The sequence below is a fragment of the Pristis pectinata genome, chromosome 16, assembly GCF_009764475.1.
Source record: "Pristis pectinata isolate sPriPec2 chromosome 16, sPriPec2.1.pri, whole genome shotgun sequence".
Classification (NCBI taxonomy): domain Eukaryota; kingdom Metazoa; phylum Chordata; class Chondrichthyes; order Rhinopristiformes; family Pristidae; genus Pristis; species Pristis pectinata.
The window spans coordinates 45,856,494-45,881,513 of record NC_067420.1 but is presented as its reverse complement, the minus strand read 5'-3'; the positions used below and the strand labels follow the sequence as shown (position 1 = coordinate 45,881,513).

The window sequence follows — 25,020 nt, the reverse complement described above, 5'->3', positions numbered from 1 at the left end:
ATGCTGTATACAGTTCATAGAATTGTTATAGCATGGAAATAGGCCATTTGGACCAACTTGTCCATCCAAACCAGTAGGCACCCTTTTGTATTAATCTCATCACCCAGTACTTAGTCTTCTCTGCCCAAGAGATTCAAGTGCTCATCTAGACACTTAAATGTTGTCAGTGACTCAACTTCAACCATGCTGTTTGGCAGTGCATTCCAGGTAGTTGCCACTCTCTGGGCGAAAGTCTCCCTTGTATCCCCTCTAAAGTTCCTCCCCTTACCTTAATCTATGTCCTCTTGTTTTATCTACCTCTGATATGGAGAAAAATACCCCTCATAACCTTCTATCATGCCCCCTCTGCTGCATGAAGAGACCTAGCTTCTCCTCATAACTGATTCTGCTGAATTTCCACTGCACCTTTATCTGCATGTATTAGCCACCTTCAAGGATCTATGGACTTGTACTCCAAGGTCCCTCTGTTCCTCCATACTCCCCAAGACCCTACCATTTATGGTACATCTCCCAGCCTCTAGTGCTCCCAAAATGTATCACCTCATATTTGTCTGGATTAAACTCCATCTGCTGTTTTCCGGCCCATTTCAACAACACATCGATATCCCTCTGCAGCCTAAGACTACCTTTCACACTGTCAACAGCTTTGCCAATCTTTGTGTCATCAGCAAACTTACAGATCATGTTTCTTATATCCACATCTAAGTCATTCACATATAACAAACAACAAGGGTCCCTGCACTGATCCTCATGGAGCACCACTAGTCACAGACATCCAATCCTAAAAACAACCTTCTAACATCACCCTCTCTCTCTCCTATTGCCAAGCCAATTTTGGATCTACTTTGCCAATTTGCCCTGGATACCATTGACCCTAACCTTTTGAACCAGTGTCCCATGTGGGACCTTGCCAAAGGCTTTAGTAAAGTCCATGTAAATCACATCCACTGCCCTGCCCTCGTTGATACACTTTGTACCTCTTCAAAGAATTCATTTGAATTGGTCAAACATGATTTGCCCTTGACAAAGCCATGCCGGTTAATCTCTGGAGATGCAAGAATCTGTAGATACTGGAATCTTGGGCAACAAGCAATCTATTGGAGGAACTTGGTGAGTCAAGCAGCATCTGTGGGAGGAAAGGAATTGTTGACATTTCAGTTTCCAGTGTATAAGTTCCTCCAGCAGATTGATTAGTCTCTGCCTTTTCATTAATCCTCTTCCTCAGGATTTTTTTTCAACATCTTCCATTGTCACTGATGTTAGGCTCACAGGTCTATAGTTATCAGGTTTTTCCTTTAAAAGGGGCAGTGTGTTTGTCATCCTTCCATCATCTGGTACCTCATTTGTTTTCAGTAAAGATTTAAGAATCTCAGCAAGAGCCCCAGCAATCTCTCTTCCTATGCCTCCCTTGGCAGCCTGGGATAAATCCCATCTAGTCATGGGGATTTATCCACCTTTAAAAACACCAAGGCATCGATTACCTCTTCTTCATTAATGGAGATCTCCTCTAGTCTTTTGACCTACTTCTCTGAATTCTCCACCTACTACCCCATCACTATCTTCGTATGTGAGCTATTATTTAGTCTAGATTATTACTTAAATATAACCAAACAAGGAGTCTACCAGAATTCATTTTTAAAGGCCTATCATTCAAAAGGATCAGTCCCAAGATTGAGAATTGCATAACAATTTGCTTTATTCACACAGGATTTGGTGCACTAAAACTACATAGGAACAAAAAGCAGAAATGTGCTGCGTCAAATATTCCTTGACATCTGACCTTCACTCTTCGTGCTGAATGGGGGGAGGGGTGGATGAAAAGAGGAAAAAAAACACATTAGAAAACCTTAAATACGAACAGGATCAGTAGTCTCCCTTCAGAGTGAGGGTGGCTGAGTCTTGGAGATCAAGTGTTCTGGGAGCAAATTGTGGCAGTTCCTGTAATGCCATGTTGGCAGACTTCAGAACGATGGAATCATAACACTCTAATTGTCCCCTACTTTCTTGGCCTCTTGTTTAAAAAAGCTGGGCTTTGAGGTGACAGTAGCTGAAAAATAAAACTTTGTAACTAGAATTGCTGTACAATTGTTGATTATTGTCTAAGGGGCTTTGAACAATTCATAACCTGTGTCATCCTATACTTTGAAGGAAAAAGTAGCAATAGATTCATGGCTGGCCCAAGCAGAAATAGTAAAAATATTTGAAATAGCCTTTTAAAACTAATGCAGTGCACTGCAATTGCAGAAAATCTGAAACAAAATAGAATGCTGGAAATGGTCAGACAGCATCTGGAGAGGAATGAAAAGTTGAGTTTAATATTACAGGGTTTGACCTTATGTCAGAATTGGCTATCTAAAATTGTTGAATTTGATATTGAGTTGTGAGGGTTGTGAAATGCTTAGACAAGATGAGGTGCTGTTCTTCAACCTAACATTAGGCTTTCTTGGAACTGTAAGAGGATAAAGATGGAGAGGTGGGATGGAGAATTAAAGTGAGAGGTGACTACAAGGTCAGGGTCACCACTGCAACCTGAAGGGAGCTATTCTGTAAAGCAATCATCCCATTGGTGTGTGATTTCTGCATTGACAGTGCAGAATGCTGTAGGCTTCATTAGAAGAATTACTGGTGAATTTCTGCTTCATGTGTTTCACTGCCTGGCTGGTGGGAAGGGATGAGGTTTAAAAAAAGCACTGCATAGGCCAAAATTGACTAAACCTTCCATTTATGTGGGGAGAGTAGTGGGTGGGAGGTGGATGGAGCAGGAGGACTGGCAGTTTATTGGTCTTCCATCCCAGTGCTTCTGCAGGCCCCACGCTGCCACTGGCCCTCATTACGCACTGCTTTCTTTCCCCACCTTGGACAATTGCTCATGTCAGCCTATGGATATGCTTCCTGTATCACATTGTGTAGAGTCACACAGAAAAACACCTATACCTATGGGTTTATACCATCTTGAAACATGCATGTCTGAGTAATTTCCCCATAAGATTTTCATCTTGAAATCCCAAGGCTCAGAACAAAAAAAAGGGCCAATCCATAAAACCTTACTGTTACGAAACACTTGCAGATAACCAAACCAATGAAAGTGAAGGCTGATAAGATCTATGGACTTGATGATCTGCACACTGGGATCTTGCAAGTATCTGCAGAGATGATGGATCCATTGATTATGGCCTGCCCAACTTTCCTAGATCCTGCAAAGGTCCCATTGGGAATTTGGTGGAATCTATCATAAAGGCAATAGATGCTGCTGACTATAAATTTGGAACCAGTCATAGTGTCATACAGCGCACAAACTGGCCCTTTGGCCCACTATGTCAACCAAGGACCCAGCTACACTAACCCCATTTACCAGCATGATTTGTCGCCTTCTATACCTTGACAATTCAAGTGCTTGTCCAGATGTTTCTTAAATGTTGTGAGAGTATATGCCTTCACCACCACGTGGACTGAGTGTTCAGGGTTTTAACTGCTTTACAGGTGAAATTAAAAAATTCATCCAATCACCTCCAACCCCCTTTTCTAAACTTAGCTGGCTTCTAGCTTTAAACACCTCCTGCTGCAGGGAAAAGATTTCACTTACTAGCCTGGACATGCCTCTCATGACTTTATACTCTTCAATTTTCCCCTTCAGCCTGGTCTGCCTAAAGATATCAAACCTAAATAGTCGGTCCTCCCAGGTAACACTAGATCCTAGCCAAAATTCTGGTGAATAGAACCATAGAAAACTACAGCACAGAAAACAGGCCATTCGGCCCTTCTAGTCTGTGCCGAAACATTATTCCACTAGTCCCATTTACCTGCCCCCAGCCCATACCCCTCCAGACCTCTCTCGTCCATGTATCTATCCAATTTACTCTTAAAAGTTAAGAGCGAGCCCACATTTACCACATCAGATGGCAGCCTATTCCACACTCCCACCACTCGTTGACTGAAGAAGTACCCTCTAATGTTCCCCCTAAACCTTTCCCCCTAAACCTTTCCCCCTTCACCCTAAAGCCACGTCCTCTCGTACTTATCTCTCCTAATCTAGGTGGTAAGATCCTACTTGCATTAACCCTGTCTATGCCCCTCATCATTTTATAAACCTCTATCATATCTCCCCTCATTCTTCTCCGCTCCAAGGAATAAAGTCCTAACATGCTCAATCTTTCCTTATAACTCAACTCCTGAAGACCCGGCAACATTATTGTAAATCTCCTCTGCGTCCACTGCTATCAAATCCTTCCTATACCACGGTGACCAGAACTGCACACAGTATTTCAACTGTTGGCTAACCAAAGACGGGACATGATTGAGGTATATAAGATTGAGGGGTACAGATAGGGTAGACTGCAGGAAATTTTTCCCTATATCAGAGGTAGATAAACTAGTGAATGTAGATTTAGGGTAAGGGGGAAGAGATTTAGAGGGGATCTGAGGGGGACCTTCATCCAGATAGTGGTGAGTACCTGGAATTCATGGCCTGAGAGAGTGGTTGAAGCCTGGTCACTGACAGCACTTAAGAAGTGTTTCGATAAGTACTTGAATCGTTTAGGTATGAAGGGCTATGGACCAAGCGCTGGGAGACAGGATTAATATTGAAGGGTGCCCACTAGCCAGCATGAATGAGTTGGGCTGAATGGCCTGTTTTCATGCTGTACAATTGATTGTACGACTCTGCAACTGCTCTATATTTGTGGTGAACTGCAGATGCACAGAGTGATCCAGATACACTGGACCTTTAGCATACTAGGTGAGTTGATTATGCCACCCTTCCAGGATGAAGCTGCCTGTTTCTCTTCATACCTTGATGTCCCTGGTTTTAGCTCTCAGCTTGTTGACCTGAGACTCTGCTATCTCAGCACGTTCCTCGGCATCATCCAATTCACGCTGCAATGTCCTGAACTTGGCGATGTTTGTGCTGGCATTTCCCTCCTGTAATAAAACCACAGTCCTGTTATCTGGATGACTGAAAAGTGCATGAATGTGACAAACTTGCAATGTGCAGGCAAACTCACAGCCTCTTCAGCCTGACGCTTGTAGCTCTTGACTTTCAACTGCAGTTTATCAATGAGGTCTTGCATACAAACAATGTTCTTCCTGTCCTCCTCGCCCTGGGCAAAAATTGGCAGGTTAAAACCAAATCTTCAGGTCATGGATGAATGTTTGAAACTTTTCATCCAGTGGTGGTAATAGTAAGGACCATAAGGTCACTCAAGTAGCTTTCTGCAGGGCCTGCTATAAAACTATGCACAACCTGTGCATATAAAACTATGCACAACAGAATGTGGAGACATTCTGTTTTTCCAAATAGAACTGTTTTCAAGTTGGGGTTTTGATGAGGGAGATGAAGGTGACAGTACACACAAAGTCATGCAGATGCTAGAATTCTAAAATAAAATGGAAAATGTTGGAAACCTTCAGCAAGTCAGCAACAGCTGTGGAGAGTAAGTTCAGGGTTGACAACCTTTCATCCAGACCTCTAACATTCAGAGGTCATTAACTTGAAAAATGTACAAGTTTGGTCATACTACTGAATGCTAGAGCAGGGGTGAGATTTCTGATTTTCAAAACAGTAAGTATTATTATTTTGGTTTACCGAACACCTACTATGACTCCTATCTTAAATTACTAGGACTAATTATATTAACTAGAATTTAGGTTGTTATGGAAGTTTTCAAAATTTTAAGTGGAACACATTTCCCTAGAAGGATGCCGGGGCAGACTTTGCAAACTGTTGGCTACTTTTTAACAGCCCAGGACTACTTGTGGTTCCTTATCCCAAAAGATTTTGTACAAGATTCAACAGTGGATTAGATGAAAAATTCCATTGGTTTGGGAGTCCAAGGCCGGGGGGAGGATACAAACTAAAAATTGATGTTAGAATGCAGTTAGGAAACATTCTAATGACCCCTTGTATGTCAAAGTTTGAAACACTTCTGCAAACAGCAGATGACGTGAGATCAGTTGTTAATTTTAAAATTGAGATTACAGACTTATATCAAAGGATATGTGGGGAAAAGACAGTAAGTACTTGGACCAGACTCAACCTCTCACTGAGTGGCATAATAAGCTTGTGCTAATTCAGGCAGGTCTGCTTCCATGTGGAGCAATTCAAGTTCCTGCTCAGAGATACAGCAAAAGCTGGGATAGGTGAGGTGAATGGTTCTGCATTATCAACACCATGTCACAAGCTCCTTAGGTACTGTACCTGGTAGGTCAGTTCTTTGATCCTCCGCTCGTACTTTCTCAGTCCTTTCAATGATTCTGCAGTTTTCCTCTGTTCAGACTCCAGCTCAGACTCCAGCTCCCTCACCTGGTAAATAAAGGAAACAAGTAACCTGTCACTAAATGACCTAAAACTCCTGATTTGAGCACAGTCATCTTTCTAGAGAATGGATTTTAAATTGTACTTTTAACGTTTGTCTAAATAAGCCTGTATTCGCTTGTTTTAATATGAAAGGCACTGAGATGAAGGATGAGTGGTTTAAAATACTAAATAGTTTTCTTCAAATGAACAAATGGAACAAGCAATGTATAAATAATTGGAAAACAATTGCATGATGTTGGGAAATTTGGAGGAGATTGAATAGACTCGGCCTTTATTATCTAGAGTTTGTAAGAATGAGAGGTGATCTCATTAAAACTTAAATTCTTTTACATGGCTCAACAGGGTGGAAGCAAGAGAAACACTTCCTCTGGTTCAACAGTCCAGGATCAGAAGTCACAGAATAAGTAGCTATTTAGGAAAGCAGGAGAAATTTCTTCAAGCAGAGGTGATGAATCTTTGGAATTCTCCAAATGGAGAGCTGTAAAGCTTTGGGCATTGAGTTCATTCAAAACAAAAATTAATATATTTCTGGATATTAAGGAAATCAAGAAATATGGGGATAGTGCAGGCAAATAGTACTTGAGGCAAAAAATCTCCCATGGTCTTGATGAATGACAGAGCAGGTTGAAAAGAGCCAGATGGTCTAGTCTGGCCTTTAATTCTTACGTTCTTTTTAAAGGAGATAAATAAAAAGAGGGAATAGGACTGACAGGGTAAAGGCTTTTGGAAATAGGAATGCTATGGAGGCACTTCCTGGGATAAATGGCTTGGAATTCCTGAAGTTTATTTAGGACCACCTTTTGTTCAAAGAAATTGACCCACTGATGTGGACTATGGCAGTGTGTTCTTTATTCTGTATTATGTAAAAAAGGAATCGTATGGATTAAACTGAGTCTGATTGCGATCTAATGGGGTCACCTTATTGTGATTCAGCACATCTTAATAATTGTATGAGACTTCCTCTCTCCAAGTGTTTCCTTGACCTGACTGAAAGATTGAAGAGTTGCCCATAAGAAGAGCATATCTGATTTGGACCACAATGGGAGGGATGTTACATCCATACACTTAGATAAAGCCCACGTGGATCAGCTTTGTAGGATTGAGTGAATCCAAGAAAGACACCAACAAAGAATTTTCACTGGCTAATAAAAAGTTCCCTGATGAATTCCTCCTTGTGCTGAGGTCTTTAAGGCAAATGTTTAAAATTCCCTCTAAAAAGATGCATATTAGATTCAATGGCAGGTTACTGGTAGGAGAGTGGATGCCAAGCAGTTCGCTGATTCCAGATACCTAATAATCTCCAGCAGTGGTTCCGCATTAATGTGGCTTTCAACAGAGATAAAGCTCACCATGTTTTGCTGGGTGACAGTATGATTCTTGCCCCAAATCAAATATGTAACACTGCAGATCATTGAACTTCCTACAGTTTTACTGGAAAGGGCGAGGTGGAAATCCCAAACAGCCTTCCACTCCCATAGTGTATTCTTGTACTAGAGATACATCCACTCTCCTTACTCCTGGGTAGTTGGCTGTTTCCTGTAGGTTCCTGCCCAAGTACTGTTTCCTGCTGTTACTCACTTGGGAGTCTGATTCTGATTGGCCTCAAGGTATCATTTCAAAGACCAGGTGAGTTGCATGCTGTTCCCTACACCCTGACAAACCAGAAGCCAAAGGAGAGCATACAATCACCCAGATGGCTCCAATGCTCTTTTTGGTGTTACTTACTCTGGTCTCAAGCTTTTGTATTTGTTTCTTGCCTCCTTTCAGTGCAATCTGTTCAGCTTCATTCAAACGTAGCTGCAAATCTTTGGTTGTCTGCTCCATGTTCTTTTTCATCCTTTCCAGGTGTGCACTAGTGTCCTGTTCCTTCTTCAGTTCCTCTGCCATCATTGCAGCCTGCAAACCATGAAAGCTCGTTAATTGTAATCTTCAAAACTGATCACAAATGAAATATCAAATTGTTGAAGTTCTGCCACTCTGGTTGGTTGAAGTTCATAGTTTGTACAAAATATTGACCAGACATCATGAATCTGTAGATTGTAAAGGTCTATTTAACCTCACAGTAAAGGGAGACATCTCACATCCAGTAACTTGCACATCACTCAGTTACAACAGTCATGTGGGTGAAGATGCCAAAAGAACAGGTAGGTAATATAATATAATATAATATAACTTGGAGGTTATATCTGCATCATGTGTACATACACTTACATGGCTGTTAATACCATGTGTATACATTAGTAAATATAACCTTTGAGATGCAGATACTGTAAATCAGTCATGGAATCCAAATAATCTGGTAATGTATGGGCTGCAGACTACTGGTCCATAAATTCACAGCTGGCTTTGCAGCTCGTCTCTGCTCTGTGGATTCAGTTCTCAAAACTCGAGTTGCACTCATCATCCTTTGAATTGTGGTTTCTTAGAACTATTAGGGCACGGAATGGCGCCGTCAATCCCATTGGTTCCATTCCTCTGGGTTTTGCCTGTAGCCCTGGTCTCTTTTCAATTCCCTTTTCAGGGTATTAACTACTGACTAAAACAAAAATTATCCCTTGCAACCCACTTGTATCCATTGTCCAAAACACTGCTGGAGGAACTCAGCATGTTGAGCAGCATCTGTGGGGAAAAGGAATTGTTGACATTTTGGGTTGAAATCTTGCGTCAGGACTGAGGGGAGGAAACCAGTACAAAGGAGAGGGTGAGTGGTAAGACAGGGGCCAGTGGGTGACTGGTGGACCAAGGAGGGGTGAAGGATGAGGGGCAGATCGAGCCAGGTAGGGAGGGGGAGAGGTGTTGGAAGACGTGGCAGGTGGGTGATAGATGGAGGCAGACAAGTAGGAGGACTGATGGAGTCAGTTGGGGTGAAGGGAGGGTGATAAGCTAGAATCTAATAAGTAAGGGAACCATTAGAGAGGTGAATGGCAGTTGTGACTAGATGGGGGAGGAAGGGGGAGCCAGTGGGTAAAATGTGGGGGTAGTGGGTAGATGGAATCAGGAGTGGGAGGGGGTATGGGGAAAATGAGGCCTTTGCAGGCAGCAGTTGACTGTGTGTGACATCAAGGAGCCCGGGTAAAACTGAGGTCAATGGCATCAAGGGGAAACACTACAAGGGTTGGAATCATACTATGCACAAAGGAAGATGGTTGTGGTTGTTGAAAATCTTCAACACAGTGTCCACGTCCATAGATCCCTCAAAGTTGCTGTGCAAATTGATAGGGTTGTTAAGAAGGTGTGTGGAGTGTTGGCCTTCATTAGTCGGGGGATTGAGTTCAAAAGCCGCAAGGTAATGTTGCAGGTCTATAAAACCCTTGTTAGACTGCACTTAGAGATTGTGTTCAGTTCTGGTCATCTCATTATAGGAATGATGTGGAAGCTTTAGAAAGGTTGCAGAGGAGATCTACCAGGATGCTACCTGGATTGGAGAACACGTCTTATGAGGATAGGTTGAGTGAGCTAGGGCTTTTCTCCTTTAGAGCAAAGGAGAATGAGAGGTGACCTGATAGAGGTGTACAAGATGATAAGAGGCATAGATCAAGTGGACAGCCAGAGACTTTATCCCCAGGGCAGAAATGAGGGGGCATAATTTTAAGGTGATTGGAGGAAAGCACAGGGGGATATCGGAGCTGTTTTTTTTTTACACAGAGAGTGGTGGGTGCGTGGAACGTGCTACCAGGGGTTCTGGTAGCGGCAGATACATTAGGGACATTTAAGATACTCTTAGCTAGGCACATGGATGATAGAAAAATGGAAGGGCATGTGGGAGGAAAGGGTTATATTGATCTTAGGTTAAAAGGTCGGCACAACATCGTGGGCCAAATGGCCTATACTGTGCTGTAACATTCTATGTTCTATGAAAATAAGATGAGCAGAGAGAGTATGAGAAGCAGATGGTGGTTCACTAAAGGGATTCCAAATTTTATAAGCATGTATTAGTATGCAGGTTGTCTATTGGAGGGATGAGACCAGTTCAGTATAAAGTTAGCAATCTATGCACAGAGGGAGAAGGCATAGTTTGAGTACTAAATTAATGCTTTGTATTGATCTTTACCAAGAAAGAAGATGCTGTCAAAATCTCAGTAGAAAGAGAGGTAGAACAGATAAGGGATGGGATGAAAATTAATAAGGCAGCATACTAGAAATACTAGCTATGCTTAATCGGATCATCTCATCCAGATGGGATGCATCCTAGATCACATAGGGAGTTGGATGTTACAGAAAGGCTTTTCACATCCTCTGTAGCTGGTCCAACTGAGTTTGTGGTCGATGGTAGACCCTAGAATTTGATGGTGGGGTATGTGATGGTAATGCCATTGATTATCAAGCATAGGTTTGGGTTGTTTATTGCCTGGCACTTTTGTGGCATCGGTGTTATTTGCCACCAATCAGCCCAAGCCAGAATATTATCCAGATCCTGTGTATGTCCTCATCTGTGATCATCCCCATTTCTAACATGTTGATAGAAGGAAGGTCATTAATGAAGTAGTTGAAGACAGTTAGGTGTAGGAACCACCCTAGAGAGCTCTTGTAGTGATGTCCTGGGACTGGGATAAATGATTTTCAACAACTACAACTATCTTCCTTTGTGCATAGTATGATTCCAACCCTTGGAGTGTCTCCCCTTGATGCCATTGACCTCAGTTTTACCCAGGCTCCTTGATGTCACACACAGTCAAAAGATTGTGATTGCTCCGTTTCCTCCACACTGCTACGAGTCCTGACATTAACCCTGTATTCTGCCTTCAATTCAACCTTCCAAGTAAATCACTTCACACTTTTCGGGTTGAACTCCATCTGCCACTTCTCAGCTCAGCTTTGTGATCTATCAATGACCTGTTGTAACCCTCGACAACCTTCTACCCTATCCACAACACCACCAACCTTTGTGTCATCTGCAAACTTACTAACCCACCCTTCCACTTCCTCATCCAAGTCATTTATAAAAATCACATTGAGCAGGGTCCTAGGACAGATCCCTGCGGAATACCACTGGTCACCAACCTCCAGGCAGGATACGCTCCATCTACAACCACCCTCCGCCTTCTATGGACAAGCCAATTCTGAATGCACAGAGCCAAGTTTCACTGGATCCCGTGCCTCCTGACCTTCTGAATAAGCCTATCACGGGAAACCTTATCAAATGCCTTCCTAAAGTCCATATACACCACATCCACCGCTCTACCCTCAATGTGTTTTGTCACATCATCAAAGAATTCAATCAGGCTCGTGAGGCACGACCTGCCCCTCATTAAGCAATGCTGACTATCCCTAATCAGACTATGCTCTCCAAATGCTCATAAATCTTGTCCCCTAAGAATCTTTTCCAAAAATTTGCCCACAACTGAAGTAAGACTCTCTGGTCTGTAATTCCCAGGGTTATCCCTACTCTCTTTCTTGAACAAAGGAATAACACTTGCCACCCTCTAATCATCAGGCACTACTCCTGGTGGCCAGTGAGAATGCAAAGATCATTGCCAAGGGCTCATGAATCTCTTCCCTCGCTACCCATAGTATCCTGGGATATATTCCTGTCCGGCCCAGGGACTTATCTATCCTAATGTTTTTCAAAAGTTCTAGCACATTCTCCTTCTTAACTCGACATGTTCTAGCTTTTCAGTCTATTTTACGCTGTCCTTACAAACGTCAAGGTGAATACTGAAGCAAAGTATTCATTAAGGACCTCCCCTCCAACTCCAGGCACATGTTCCCTCCTCTATCCCTAATCAGTCCTACCTTCACTCTAGTTATCCTCCTGTTCTTCACATACGAGTAAAAAGCCTTGGGGTTTTCATTAATCCTACCCACCAAGGTCTTCTCATGCCCCCTTCTAGTTCTCCTAAGTCCATTCTTAAGCTCCTTCCTGGCTACCTTGCAACTCTCTAGAGCCCTGTCTGATCCTTGCTTCCTGAACCTTAAGCAAGCTTCTTTCTTCTTCTTCACTAGATATTCCACATCTCTTGTCAACCATGGTTCCCTCACCCTACCATCTTTTTCCTCCCTCAAATGGGACAAACCTATCCGGAACCCCCTTTTAATTTCCCCTGTCAGTTTATTATATTCATCTTGTTTCTCACTGGAGTTATTTACTGGCATGCAAAATGCACCCTATTCTCTTATGTTTTCCAACTCCTGTCATCCAAGGACCTCTGGTTTTTTTAGTAAACAATCCATGACTTAAGAATGTATAAGAACACGTTTGCCTCCACCACTCATATTATGTGCTTACCTTGTCCCATTCACTTTCCATAAAGATTTCCATATCTTGTACTTCACTTGGTTCCAATTCTTTGCCAACTCAGCTTTGAATATACCCAATGACTGAGCATTAAGAGCCCTCTGGGGCAGAGAGTTTCAAAGATTTACAACCCATGCTTTGAGAGGTTGGTCATGGCACGCATCAACTCCAGCCTACCAGACAACCTTCACCCACTGCAATTCGCCTATCTGTGAAACAGGTCTACAGCGGATGCCATCTCCTTGGCCCTACACTCAGCTCTGGAGCATCTGGACAGTAAAGGCACATATGTTAGACTATGTTTATTGACTACAGCTCTGCCTTCAATACAATAATCAAGCAAGCTTGTCACAAACTCTGAGACCTAGGACTCAACACCTCCCTCTGTAACTGGATCCTTGACTTTCTAACAAACAGACCGCAATCAGTGAGGATAGGGCAGCAATATCTCCAGCACGCTTATTCTCAACACTGGTGCCCCACAAGGCTGCGTCATCAGCCCCTCACTCTACTCCCTATACACTCACGACTGTGTGGCCAGATTCTGCTCTAACTCCATCTACAAGTTTGCAGATGATACCACTGTTGTAGGCCGTATCTCAAACGGCGATGAGTCGGAGTACAGGAAGGAGATAGATGAGCTTAGTGGAATAGTGTCATGACAACACCTTGCCCTCAATGTCAACAAAACAAAGAGCTGGTCATTGACTTCAGGAAAGAGGGCAGAGTACATGCACCTGTCTACATCAATGGTGCTGAGGTCAAGAAGGTTGAGAGCTTCAAGTTCCTGGGTTTGTGAACATCACCAACAGCCTGTCTGGTCAAATCCACATAGATGCCACAGCCAAGAAAGCTCACCAGTGCCTCTACTTCCTCAGGAGGCTGAAGAAAATTTGGTTTGTCCCCTTTGTCTCTCACAACTTTTACTGATGCACCATAGTAAGCATCCTATCTGGATGTATCACGGCTTGGTATGGCAACTGCTCTGCCCAGGACCGCAAGAAACTGCAGAGAGTTGTGGGACACAGCCCCAGCGCATCACGGACACCAGCCTCCCCTCCTTGGACTCTTGTCTTTACCTCTTGTTGTTTTGGTGTGTAGCAGCCAGCATAATCAAAGACCCCACCCACCCGGACATTCTCTCTTCTCTCCCTTCTATCGGGTAGAAGATACAGGAGTCTGAGGTCATGTACAACCAGACTTAAGGACAGCTTCTACCCCACTGTGATAAGGCTATTGAACGGTTCCCTGATACAATGAGATGGACTATGACCTCACGATCACCTGTTGTGACCTTGCACCTTATTGCACTGCATTTTTCTCTGTAGCTGTGACAATTTACTCATATACTGTTACTGTTTTTACACTATACTACATTCAATGCACTCTGTACTAACTCAATGTTTACTGCACTGTGTAATGAATTGACCTGTATGATCGGTTTGTAAGACAAGTTTTTCACTGTACCTCGGTACAGGTGACAATAATAAACCAATACCAAGAAAAAATTCTTCTTCCTGTCAGTGCGGATTGGCCAACCCCTTTGTCCTGAGACTATATTCCTTCTCTAGACTCTTCACTTTAAAGAAACAATCTTTCAGTCCAACTTGTCAATCCTACTGACACTTTTTAATGTCTCTGTGAACTCACCTCCCAATATGCTAAACTCCAGTGAGTAATGGGCAGAGGAATAGAGGGTATTAGTGATATCAGTATTCAATGTTCTAACAATGTTTAACAATTCAATGTTTAAAGGTCAGCACAACATTGTGGGCCAAAGGGCCTGAATTGTGCTGTACTGTTCTATGATTCTATGATTATTGTACTATCACTGATCTGACCACTATACAAACAACTTGTGCCATCAAGTCCTCACTACTTACGTCAGTTATTGCCTTCTTAGCTTTCTCTTCTGCATTCCGACATTCTTGGACTGCTTCTTCTACCTCGGTGCTCAGGTAGTTAATGTCATTTTCCAGCTTCTTCTTCTGGTTTATCAGACCAGTGTTCTGAACACATGCAAAGGAAAAGATTGTTACTTTTTCATCCTCTTGCAGCCTTTTTACCACCCTCATGTTTTAAATGCACGGGTGCACAGGCAGATACAAAGAACACACTGTACCTGTGAATGCAGTAGGTTCACACGCTCTGTTGCCTCCAGTAATTCCTGCTCTGCTAGTTTCCTACTTCTCTCAGACTGTTCGAGAGTAGCACGTAACTCCCCAACCTCTGCCACCAACAGGTTACTGTGACGTTCAGCGGATGCAATTTGTTCTTTGTAATCATCATTCTGTCGAATTGTTTCATCCAGTTCCAATTGGATGTCCTACATGAATCACATATTTTATTTAACTTCCACTGATGACAGTTCTGGATCAAGCATCTTAAATAACAGAAGCTGACTGAAACTATACAAAACTTCCTTCTAAAGTTTACACATGTCTGTTTCCTGAACTTTCCCACCTAACACTTTCTCCTTTGTCTTTAACTTACCTTGATCTGAGCTTGAACACTTCGCAGCAGTTTCAGGGATTCGGCTGCTTGCCTGTTGGCATGACTCAGCTGAATTTCCATCTCATTCAGATCTCCTTCCATCTTCTTCTTTAACCTAATCGCTTCATTTCTGGCCTTGGCCTCAGAATCCAAAGCTGCCTGCATCGATTCCAGGGCTCGCTGGTGGTTACGTCTGAAATGAACATCATGGATTTAAAATAAACCTTCAATTATATCACCCTGCACTTCTTTTAAAAGAGGAAGACAAAACCTGCGGGTATGCACATACTGAAATTCCTGAGCAACGGGGTCTATGTTGGGAACTTGGGTGGAGACACAAAGAGATTACCCATTGTTCTGTCTGCAACAGCCATCCTGACTCTTTGATTGCATGCCATTTCAACTCCCCTTCCCATACAAATCCCTCTGACCTCAGCCTTCTCCACTGCCAGGGTGAGGCCAAACACAAACTAGAAGAACAACACCTCATATTCCACCGGGATAGTCTACAACCAATGGTACGAACAATGGATTTTCCAATATCAGGTAACCTGCACTCTGTGATTCTTTCTCTCCTTCAGATTCACACATGTTCTCTCAGCCCTCCCCACCTGGTCCATCTCCCTATCACCCCCACCACTGTACCTACTGGGCGTTCTATCCCTTCCCCAACTGGTTCCATCTGCCAATCAATGCTCCTTCATCTGGTTCCACACCACCACCCTTACTTTTCAGATTCCAGTATTACAGTCTCTATTTATCACCTTCCAATCTGTCTCTGCCTCCACCCTCCTCCCTTCCCCCACCTATCTCCATCTGCCCCTTCTTTCGCTTTCCTTACCTGTCTCTACCTATCACCCACCAGCCACTGTCTTCACCTCTCTCCTCCCCCACCTGGCTTCATCTGCCCATCATCTCCCTCCTCATCTGGTTCCACCCATCACCTGCCAACGCCTGCCTCACTCCTTCCCCTCATCTGTTTATACTGGCTTTCTCCCTTCTACACTCTCAGTCCTGATGCAGAGTCTCGACCTGAAACATCAACTATCTGTTGCCTCCACGGATGCTGCCTGTCCTGCTGAGTTCCTCCAGCGGTTTGCTTTTTTGCTCCAATTTGAGCATCTGCAGTCTTTTATGTCCCTGCAATTAACCATTCAACAGGAAAAGGGTATTTGGAGATCAGGACCTTAGACCTGGCACAAAGTTCAGTGATCCCTGTCTTCCTATGCAGCTCTGAGAACTGGACTACCTACAGCAAGCATCCCAAGGTACTGTAAAATACTACTAATGCAGTCTCCATAAAATTTTCTGAATTCACTGGAAGGGCAAGCAAACCAATGTCAGTGTCTTCTCCCAGGCCACGTCCCTAGAATTTTCACCCTAGTTCCACTCAGTTGGCAACATCACTTTACTCTTTACTCTAAAGTGACACTTTACTCTGTACTGTTACTGTTTTTACCTGTACTACCTCAATGCACTTTGTACTAACTCAATGTAACTGCACTGTGTAATGAATTGATCTGTACAATCGGTTTGTAAGAGAAGATTTTCACTGTACCTCAGTACAAGTGACAATAATATACCAATACCAATACTAATACATCAGATGGGCCATATTTTTTGCATGCTCAACACCAGACTATCCCAAGCTCTGGTATGGGAAGAAATTACCAAGTGCACAGCGGAAAGGATTTAAGAATGGGTTCAAAGCCTTTCTGAAGAAATGCAACAACTCTACTGACTCCTGGAAATCTCTTACCCATGATCTCTCTAAGTTAGTAAGGAGCATTTGGAATGGTTGGTGGTGGACGCGTTTTGAGAACCTCGAGGTCATGCAGAACTGACAGACCACCTCACAACCTACACTTCCTGCCCCATTTGTGGAAGAGTCTGCAGATCCCACATTGACCTTCTTTGCCACCTCAGGACTGACAAAACTGAGTGGTAGTCACCCAAGGAACAACCAGGAAGAAACCCGCTTGACGTTTGTAAATATTACTGTTCAAGGAGGATCCATTGTGGTGAGGATGAAATATTTGTGAGTGCCATCCTATTGTTTTCATGAATTTCCATCAACCATACTTGTGTGAAATAATCCTGAACTGGCATTTAAATATTTTTATGATCTTCAAGTAACTTGTTAATTATGGCAGAGACCAGAAGTTAGTCAAGGACTTGAACTTAAGGATGGGAGTTGGGAACTCAGCCTAGGGAGAGATTGTGTAAAGCAGGAAGGGCAACCAGTGATACAGAGTGGAGTGAAGGAACTCATGCTAAGTTAAATTTACGATTTTGGCAGCTTAACCAATTTGCTTTAACACAGCAAGCAAAATGAATAATATACAAAAACATTCTGTTCACCGTAGATTTTCAATTTCTTCATCCTTTTCTGACAGTTTTCGCTCAATTTCAGCTTTGGTCTGTGACAGTTCGAGTTGGATCCTCAGAGTTTTACTTTCCTCATGTTCAAGGGCACCCTTGGAACAAATGAAATCGGGTGGTCATGGTTTTGTATTTACTGAGAGCCCCATCTGTTCTCATAGCTCTGGCACTTTTTTACTGTGGTACCAAGCCAGATCCCCCATAAAGTCACTGTGTGGTGCTACTTTTGTAAAACTGTTTTTATAATGTGTTTTATTGAGTTTTTAGCAGTTGACTGAATTTAAATTAAATTTTGATCATTAAGGAATTTTCTGCCAATTTTAGTTTCTGCAGTTTTGGAGTGTGGGAACAGAACTCCCTCAGACCTGAACAGATTCTGGCAGAGGCCCACTCATTTCGCTGCGATAAATTCATATCACAGTACCAGTGTTTCCTTCCCCAGTCCCTCAGTCAGAAATATGTCACCATTCCTTCCTGATTGCCCGGTCTAAATCCTGTAACTTCCAACCCAACTGTACCGTGGGGTATCTTCACCAGAGTTACTGCAGCAGTTCTCCAAGGTAGCTGACCACCTTCTCAAAGGCAACCAAGAATGAGTAATAAATGGTGGCCTTGCCCAATGTTGCTCATATCCCAAAAACTGAAAAATCTGGGACGCAGGCCTGATGACCATCATCCTCAGTAACCAGAACAGCACTGCTAAGGGGTAGATTTTTCAAATCGACTTTTGGCAATATTATGTAGTTTATGCTCTAGTTTCTCACAATTGACCATGCAGTTATCTTCTATACATTGTTCCCAATATTGACATAGCAGGGAGCAAGAGTGAGACAAGCTGGTTTCCACTCTTTGCCATCTTCCTGACCTTGCTTTGAGCTTTGCACATGTACCTCAGCTTCAGCCAGCGCTCCCTGGACTTCACTCTTCTCCTGGTCTAGGGTCTTCTTCACCTTCTCCAGCTCATGTATAGTCTTGCTGCTTTCACTGATCTGGTCAGTCAAGTCTGAGATCTCATCTGTTGTCACAAGAAATAGAATCTGTTTTTCCAGTAAACAACTGTTTGAGCTCCCATCGAGCAATAGTAGGTTTGCACATTTTGTAGGTTTGAGCCTCCCTCAACAATGTAATCAAGGCTGACTACAGCAGATCAATGAGGGAGCACAGCACCATCAGAGGAAGTGTCAACTGTTAGATGGAATACTAAGAGATTTGCACTTTTATAGCACCTTTCACAATCTTGAGACTTCTCAAAGTGCTAACAAAACATTTTTAAAATATAGACACTGTTGTAATGCGGGAAACATAGCAGCCCATTTGTACACAGCAAGTGCCCACAATCAGGAGTGTGATTTGACTAGATAATTTGCTTTAATAGCAATACACAAAAAGTGCTGGAGGAACTCAGCAGGTCAGGCAGCATCCGTGGAGGGAAAAAAAAGCAGTTGACGTTTCGAGTTGAAACCCTTCATCAGGACTGGAAAGGAAGAGGGCAGACACTGGAATAAGAATGTGGGGGGAGGGGGAGGAGCACACGCAGGCAGGGGATAGGTGAGTTTAGGTGACAGGCGAGTCCAGGTGAGAGGGGGATGGTAAGGTGGGAGGGGGAGAAGTAATAAACTGAGAGGTGATAAGTAGAAGAGGCAAAGGGCTGAAGGAGGAGGAATCTTGTAGCAGAGGGCAGTGGACCATGGAGTAAAGGATGAAGGAATGGAGGAGAGAAGATGGGCAGCTCATCAAGGTGGGGGAAGAAGCTTTAATACTGTCATTTGAGGGATAAATTTGCCTGGATACCAGTGATAACTCCCCTATTCTTCTTCTAAACAGTACCTCTTGCATCCATCTGAGGAAAAATTGGGCCTTGATTTAACGTCTCATGCCAGTGACAGCTCCTCTGACACTGCAGCAGCCTGCTTGGTCTGCAGTGAAGTGTAAACCTAGCTTCATATGCTTGCAAAAAACAGAAACATGATACTCCAGTGGATAATAAAGATCTTGTGGCAATATTTTAGAGAGTGAGGAATTATTCCAAATTCTCACCTACATTCCTCTCTCAGCAACTCCATTAAACATTGATTAGTTGTTCTTTCATTGCTCTCTATGGGATGTTGGTGCGTGCAAAATTGGGATTAGCATAGACAGGATCACGTTCGACAGGGACAAGATGGGCCAAAAGGGCCCATTTCTGTACTGTACAATTCTATGATCTATGAGACAGTGTTCATTCAAACAAATTATAGGAACTAGCTTTAAATCATTCTTCTTAAACAAAATATTTAAACTATTGCATCCTGTCAATAAGTCATTTAACAGTAGTAAATTTATATTCAATTCATGACATAAAATTTATATCCATTTCCCCTTTATCTCATGTCATGAAAAGCAAGGAGTAATGGAACATTACTTCTTGCTTTCATGTTTAGTCACATTTCATGTAATTATCCCACTATAAATTTCTGCATATAATTCTTCCATTATAACATTCTCTGCATTAAAACGGGAAACCTTAATAAACACTTACAACCTCATTCCATTAGCTCCAACCAGCTTCTCCCCCTCCTCATCCACAATGCCACAGATTTGGTAATATAATAATATTGTTCACCCAAGTTACAGAAGCTGTATCACAGATGAGGACCTGTAGCTTTAATATACCTTGAAGGTTCTTGTTCTCTCTTTTGAGGGTCTCCAAATGGTCCAGAGATTCTTCGTAAGCATTCTTGAGTTTAAAGAGCTCTGTACTCAAACTACGAGACTCCTTTTGTGACATCTCCAGCTCCGCTTGGGTCTCCTCAAACTTCTGCTTCCAGTCAGCAATTGTTTTGTCAAAGTTGCGTTGCTTCTTGTCAAAAGCAATGGCAGCTGAATTTGCCCTCTCCAAATCAACTGTTAAGTCCTCCATTTCTGTCTGCAAACGATGTTTGGTCTTCTCCAGTGAGGAGCACTTTGAATTTACTGCTTCCACTGCCTCCTCGGCTTCTTGTAGACGGATGGCCAACTTCTTCCTGCAATCAACCAGTAGATTAAGTCCTGTCACAGAGAGTCATACAGAACAGAAATAGGACCTTTGGCCTGACTTATCCACACCGAGCGTGATGCCCATCTGAGTCAATCTCATTTGTCTGCATTTGACCCATATCCCTCTATTCCCTTCCTATCCATGTACCTGCCCAAATTCTTTTTAAACATTATCATTGTACCCATCTCTACCACTTCCTCTGGCAGATTGTTCCATACACCCACCACCCTCTATGTGAAAAACTTGCCCTTCAGTCCTTCTTTAACTCTTTCCTGTCCCACCTGAAATCTATGCCATCTAGTTTTAGAATCCCCCAGTTGGGAAAAGACTGTGATCATCTACCTTATCTATGGCCCTCATGATTTTATAAACCTCCATAAGGTCACCCTTCAAACTCCTGCACTCCAATGAGAACAATCCCAGCCTATCCAATCTCCCCTTGTAACTAAAGCCCTCCATTCCTATGACTCCATGGTTCACTAGAGCTATGTGGTAGCAGCACTAATTGGTTTCAAGGACATGAAGATCAGAGAAGTTACTAAAACATTCAGCTTCAGTGAAAACAATATGAAACATCATGAATTCCAGATGGAATTCTAGATGCCCGTCTGCACATACTTTGCTTCCTCCAGTTCCTCTGTCCTCTGGATCGCATCAGTTTCATATTTATTTCTCCATTGTGCCACCTCAGTATTGGCCTTCGACAATGCTCGCTGTAGTTCAGCCTTTGCTTCCTGTTCCTCTTCATACTGTTCTCTCAGAAGGTCACAATCATGTCGGGAAGCATGCAAAGCATGAGCCAGGGCATTCTTGCTCTTTAATGAAAGCACAAAAAGAAATCAAAAACCATTGAAATCTTGTAAGTCCTCCTGGCAATTACATTTTGTCCATTGCATCATGACTATCCTATGTTGTGGCCCAGTGAGGGAAGGAAGTATATAGCAATCAGCCCTCTTGATAGCTTAGGTCTAAAGCCATCATTCCATATTATACTGCATTGTAAATATCAATGAGGTCCCAGATACAATGCTATCCATGTTGAGCAGTATTTCAGCAGTGAAGCACTACAACCCATCATGCTACAGATTGGAGAGGAATATTTGACTAGATTTCCTGATCCTGATCACATCCTAGTAATTCCCAGATGATGTGATTAGGATCAGGAAACCTAGTCAATTGTGCAAGTTTGGGTTGTGACAGAATGGGGGTCAGATACATGAAACTGATCGCCTCTGATTCCTCATTAAGTATTGCCAGTTTGCTGAGATCAGTGATGACTGGATAACCAGATGGTCTTGGACTTTCTTTCACTTAAACATGCAGTTCGAAATTGCCAATTGTTCACCTGCTTATGAGGATATTCAGCTCAACTGCTGCCTAATTTCACATTTCCTCCCTATAAAGCCCATCTATTCTGGCCATTCCCCTACATTTCCCATCCTTTGTTCCTCAAATCAAGGCTTAAACATATCTGCTGCAGAATAGGTTTAGCAATTTAAAACTAGAGTAGGAGAGTTATACAGCAGGGAAAAAGGCCCTTTGGCCAACTTGTCCATGCCAACCAAGGTGTCTACCTGATCTGGTCCCATTTGATTGCATTTGGCCCATATTCTCTAAACCTCTCCTATTTATGAACCTGTCCAAGTGTCTTTTAAATCTTGTAATTGTACCTGCCTCTACCACTTCCTCTGGAAGCTTCTTCCATATACCAGATGGTGCAGAAGAGATTCATGAGGATGCTGCATGGACTAGAAGGCCTGAGTTATAGGGAGAGGTTGGCCTTGCTGGATCTTTATTCTTTGGAGCGTAGGAGAATGAGGGGTGACCTCATAGGAGTTTATAAAATGGTGAGTGTTACATATGAACGGAGCAAGAAGGACAATGGTGCAGAAGAATTAACATCTTTACTGATTCATATTAATCAAAATACAAAAGCTGAGCAATTTACAATTGTAGATCCACAAGAAGGTCTGGGGAGACCTAGAAGCACGCGAATCCCCGGTGAAGTTGCACGCGTCAGAGGGCGTTATCGCTTCACCGAGCGATCCGCCGGCCAGTGCACCAGGGTATAGGCATGCGCATGCATACTGCCACATTCACGCCATCAATCCGCTGGACAATCGACCAGCATGCGCATGCACACAGGTGTGCGTATGTGCATTCGCCATATTTGCCAGGTTTTCCGTACGGTTCGTCCATATGGTTCAATGAAGGGTATGGATCAGGTGGACAATCACAGTCTTTTCCCCAGGGTTGGGGAGTCCAAAACTAGAGGGCACAGATACAAGAGGGGAGAGATTTCAAAGAGACCTGAGAGGTAACCTTTTTACACAGAGGGTAGTGAGTACCTGGAATGAGTTGCCAGAGGAAGTGGTCAAGGCTGGTACAATTGCAACATTTAAGATGGAATTTGGATAGGTACATGGAGGGGAGGGGCTTGGAGGGTTATGGGCTGAATGTGGGCAACTGGGACTAACAGGGAGGTTGCTGTGGTCAGCATGGACCAGTTGGGCCAGAGGGCCTGTTTCCGTGCTATATTACTCTATGACCTACCACCCTCTGTGTGAAAAGCCTGCCCCTCCGGACCCCTTTAAATCTTTCCCCTCTCACCTTAAACCTGTACCCTCTAGTTTTAGACTCCCCTACCCTGCCACCATCCACCGTATCTTATGAACTTCTGTAAGTCCCTCATGATTTTATAAACCCCTATAAGGTCAGCCTTCTAAAGAGCCTCCTTCACTCCAGGAAAACAGTCCCGGCCTATCCAGTCTCTCCTTGTAACTCAAGCCATTCAGTCCTGACAACATCCTTGTGAATCTTTTCTGCACCCTCTCCAGCTTAATCACATCTTTCCTATAGTGTGGTGACCAGAGCTACATACAATATTCCAGGTGTGGTCTCACCAATGTTTTGTACAGCAGTAACAGGACATCCGAACTCTTGTACACAATTCCCCATCTGATGAAGGTAAGCGCACAAAACGACTTCTTCACCACTTTGTCTACCTGCGTCGCCACTTTCAGGGACCAATGTACTTGTACCCCTAGGTCTCTCTGTTCATCAACACTCCCCAGTGCACTATCATTCACTTCTACCTCTGGCAGCTTTTTCCATATAGCCACCACCCTTTGTGTGGAAAGCTTTTCCATTTACCACCACACAGAGTTTGGTTGAGATATTACATTGTTCTGTCTGCTCCTGGTTTAACTTCCTAAAATGCATGACTTTGCCCTTGTTCAAGTTAAATTCCATCCTGCCATTCCTTTGCCCACATTCCCAGTTGGTCCAGTTCCTGTTGTAACCTTAGACAACCTTCTTCACTGTCTATCACAGCTCCAATCTTGGGGTCATCCGCAAACTTACTATTCATGCCGACCACATTCTCATCCAAATAATTACCTGAAGGATGCAATCAACAGGGGACCCAGCAGCAATCCCTGTGGCACATCACTGGTCACAGGCCTCCTAATTTGAAAAAAAAACCTCCACTACCACCCTCTGACTCATTCCACTAAGCCCATTTTGCATCTAATTGTCCAGCTCACCTTGGATCCCATATGATCTCACCTTCTGGACCAGGCTACTATGCAAAACCTTGTCAAAAGCCTTACTTAAGTCCATGTAGCCAACATCAACTACCCTGCCCCCAAAATTCTTAGTCACCGCCTCAAAAAACTAAAGATGACTGGACCCCAACAAGCTCAGAATCACACAGCACAGAAATATTCCTTCTGCCCACCATGCCCAGGTCACCCATCAAGTAACTAGCTGCACTAATCCCATTTACTAGCATTTGGTCCATTGCCCTCCATGTCCTGGTGATTCATATACTTCTTAAATGTTGAGAGTACCTGCCTCCACCACCTATTCAGGCTGTGTATTCCAGGTTCAAATCACTCTCTGCATGAAAAAAATTCTTCCTTAGATCCGCTCCAAACCTCACTCCTCTTACCTTAAACCCATGTCTTCCAGCTTTCGATACCTTTGTTATGGAGAGAAGTCTCTTGCTATCTACATTAAATATATCCCTCAAAATTTAGTATACCTCAGTCAGATTCCCTCTCAGTCTCCTCTGTTCCAAAGTAAACAAACTCCATCGATCCAGTCTCTCCTCAAAAGTGATTACCACCCCAGAGAACATCACATGAATCCCTCTGCACCCTCTCCAGTGCCTTCATGTCCTTCCCATTGTGTGGTAATCAGAACTGCACACTGGCTTCAGTTGTGATCTAACCAAAGATTTACAAAGCTGTACCATAACTTCCCTGCTCTTAGATTCTATGCCCTAGCTAATGAAGGTTGTATCCTGTACCCCTTCCTCACCACTTAATCTATCTGTGCTGTCACCTTCAGGAATCCTTGGACATACACCAAGGTCCCTCTTTCTTCAGTACTCCCTGGGGCCCTACCTTTCATTGTGTTTGTCGTACCTTATTACTCCTCCTAAAGTGTATCATCTTGCACTCATCAGGATTAAATTCCATCTGCCATTGTCTGGCCCATTTTCCCAATTGATCAATATCTTCCAGTAACTGAAGACAATCCTTCTGTCAACAACACCACTAGTTTTCGTGTCATCTG

The 25,020-nt window shown here is 43.2% G+C and overlaps 1 protein-coding gene across 1 annotated transcript in view; it reads right to left on the bottom strand.

Annotated features, from left to right (window-relative positions):
* Nucleotides 1-1,686: 1,686 nt before the first annotated feature.
* LOC127578827 (myosin-7-like) overlaps nucleotides 1,687-25,020 on the bottom strand; it is a 118,153-nt gene continuing 94,819 nt past the window's right edge. Inside the window, exons 31-42 of the mRNA XM_052031317.1 lie at nucleotides 21,058-21,254; nucleotides 20,076-20,425; nucleotides 18,314-18,438; nucleotides 17,403-17,518; nucleotides 15,042-15,234; nucleotides 14,671-14,874; nucleotides 14,432-14,557; nucleotides 8,039-8,209; nucleotides 6,194-6,298; nucleotides 5,001-5,096; nucleotides 4,789-4,917; nucleotides 1,687-1,794 (exon numbers count right to left, since the gene is read on the bottom strand). Of these exons, the coding sequence (XP_051887277.1) occupies nucleotides 1,783-1,794; nucleotides 4,789-4,917; nucleotides 5,001-5,096; nucleotides 6,194-6,298; nucleotides 8,039-8,209; nucleotides 14,432-14,557; nucleotides 14,671-14,874; nucleotides 15,042-15,234; nucleotides 17,403-17,518; nucleotides 18,314-18,438; nucleotides 20,076-20,425; nucleotides 21,058-21,254 (1,824 nt within the window). The 3' untranslated portion in view covers nucleotides 1,687-1,782. The remainder of the gene's footprint in view (nucleotides 1,795-4,788; nucleotides 4,918-5,000; nucleotides 5,097-6,193; nucleotides 6,299-8,038; nucleotides 8,210-14,431; nucleotides 14,558-14,670; nucleotides 14,875-15,041; nucleotides 15,235-17,402; nucleotides 17,519-18,313; nucleotides 18,439-20,075; nucleotides 20,426-21,057; nucleotides 21,255-25,020) is intronic.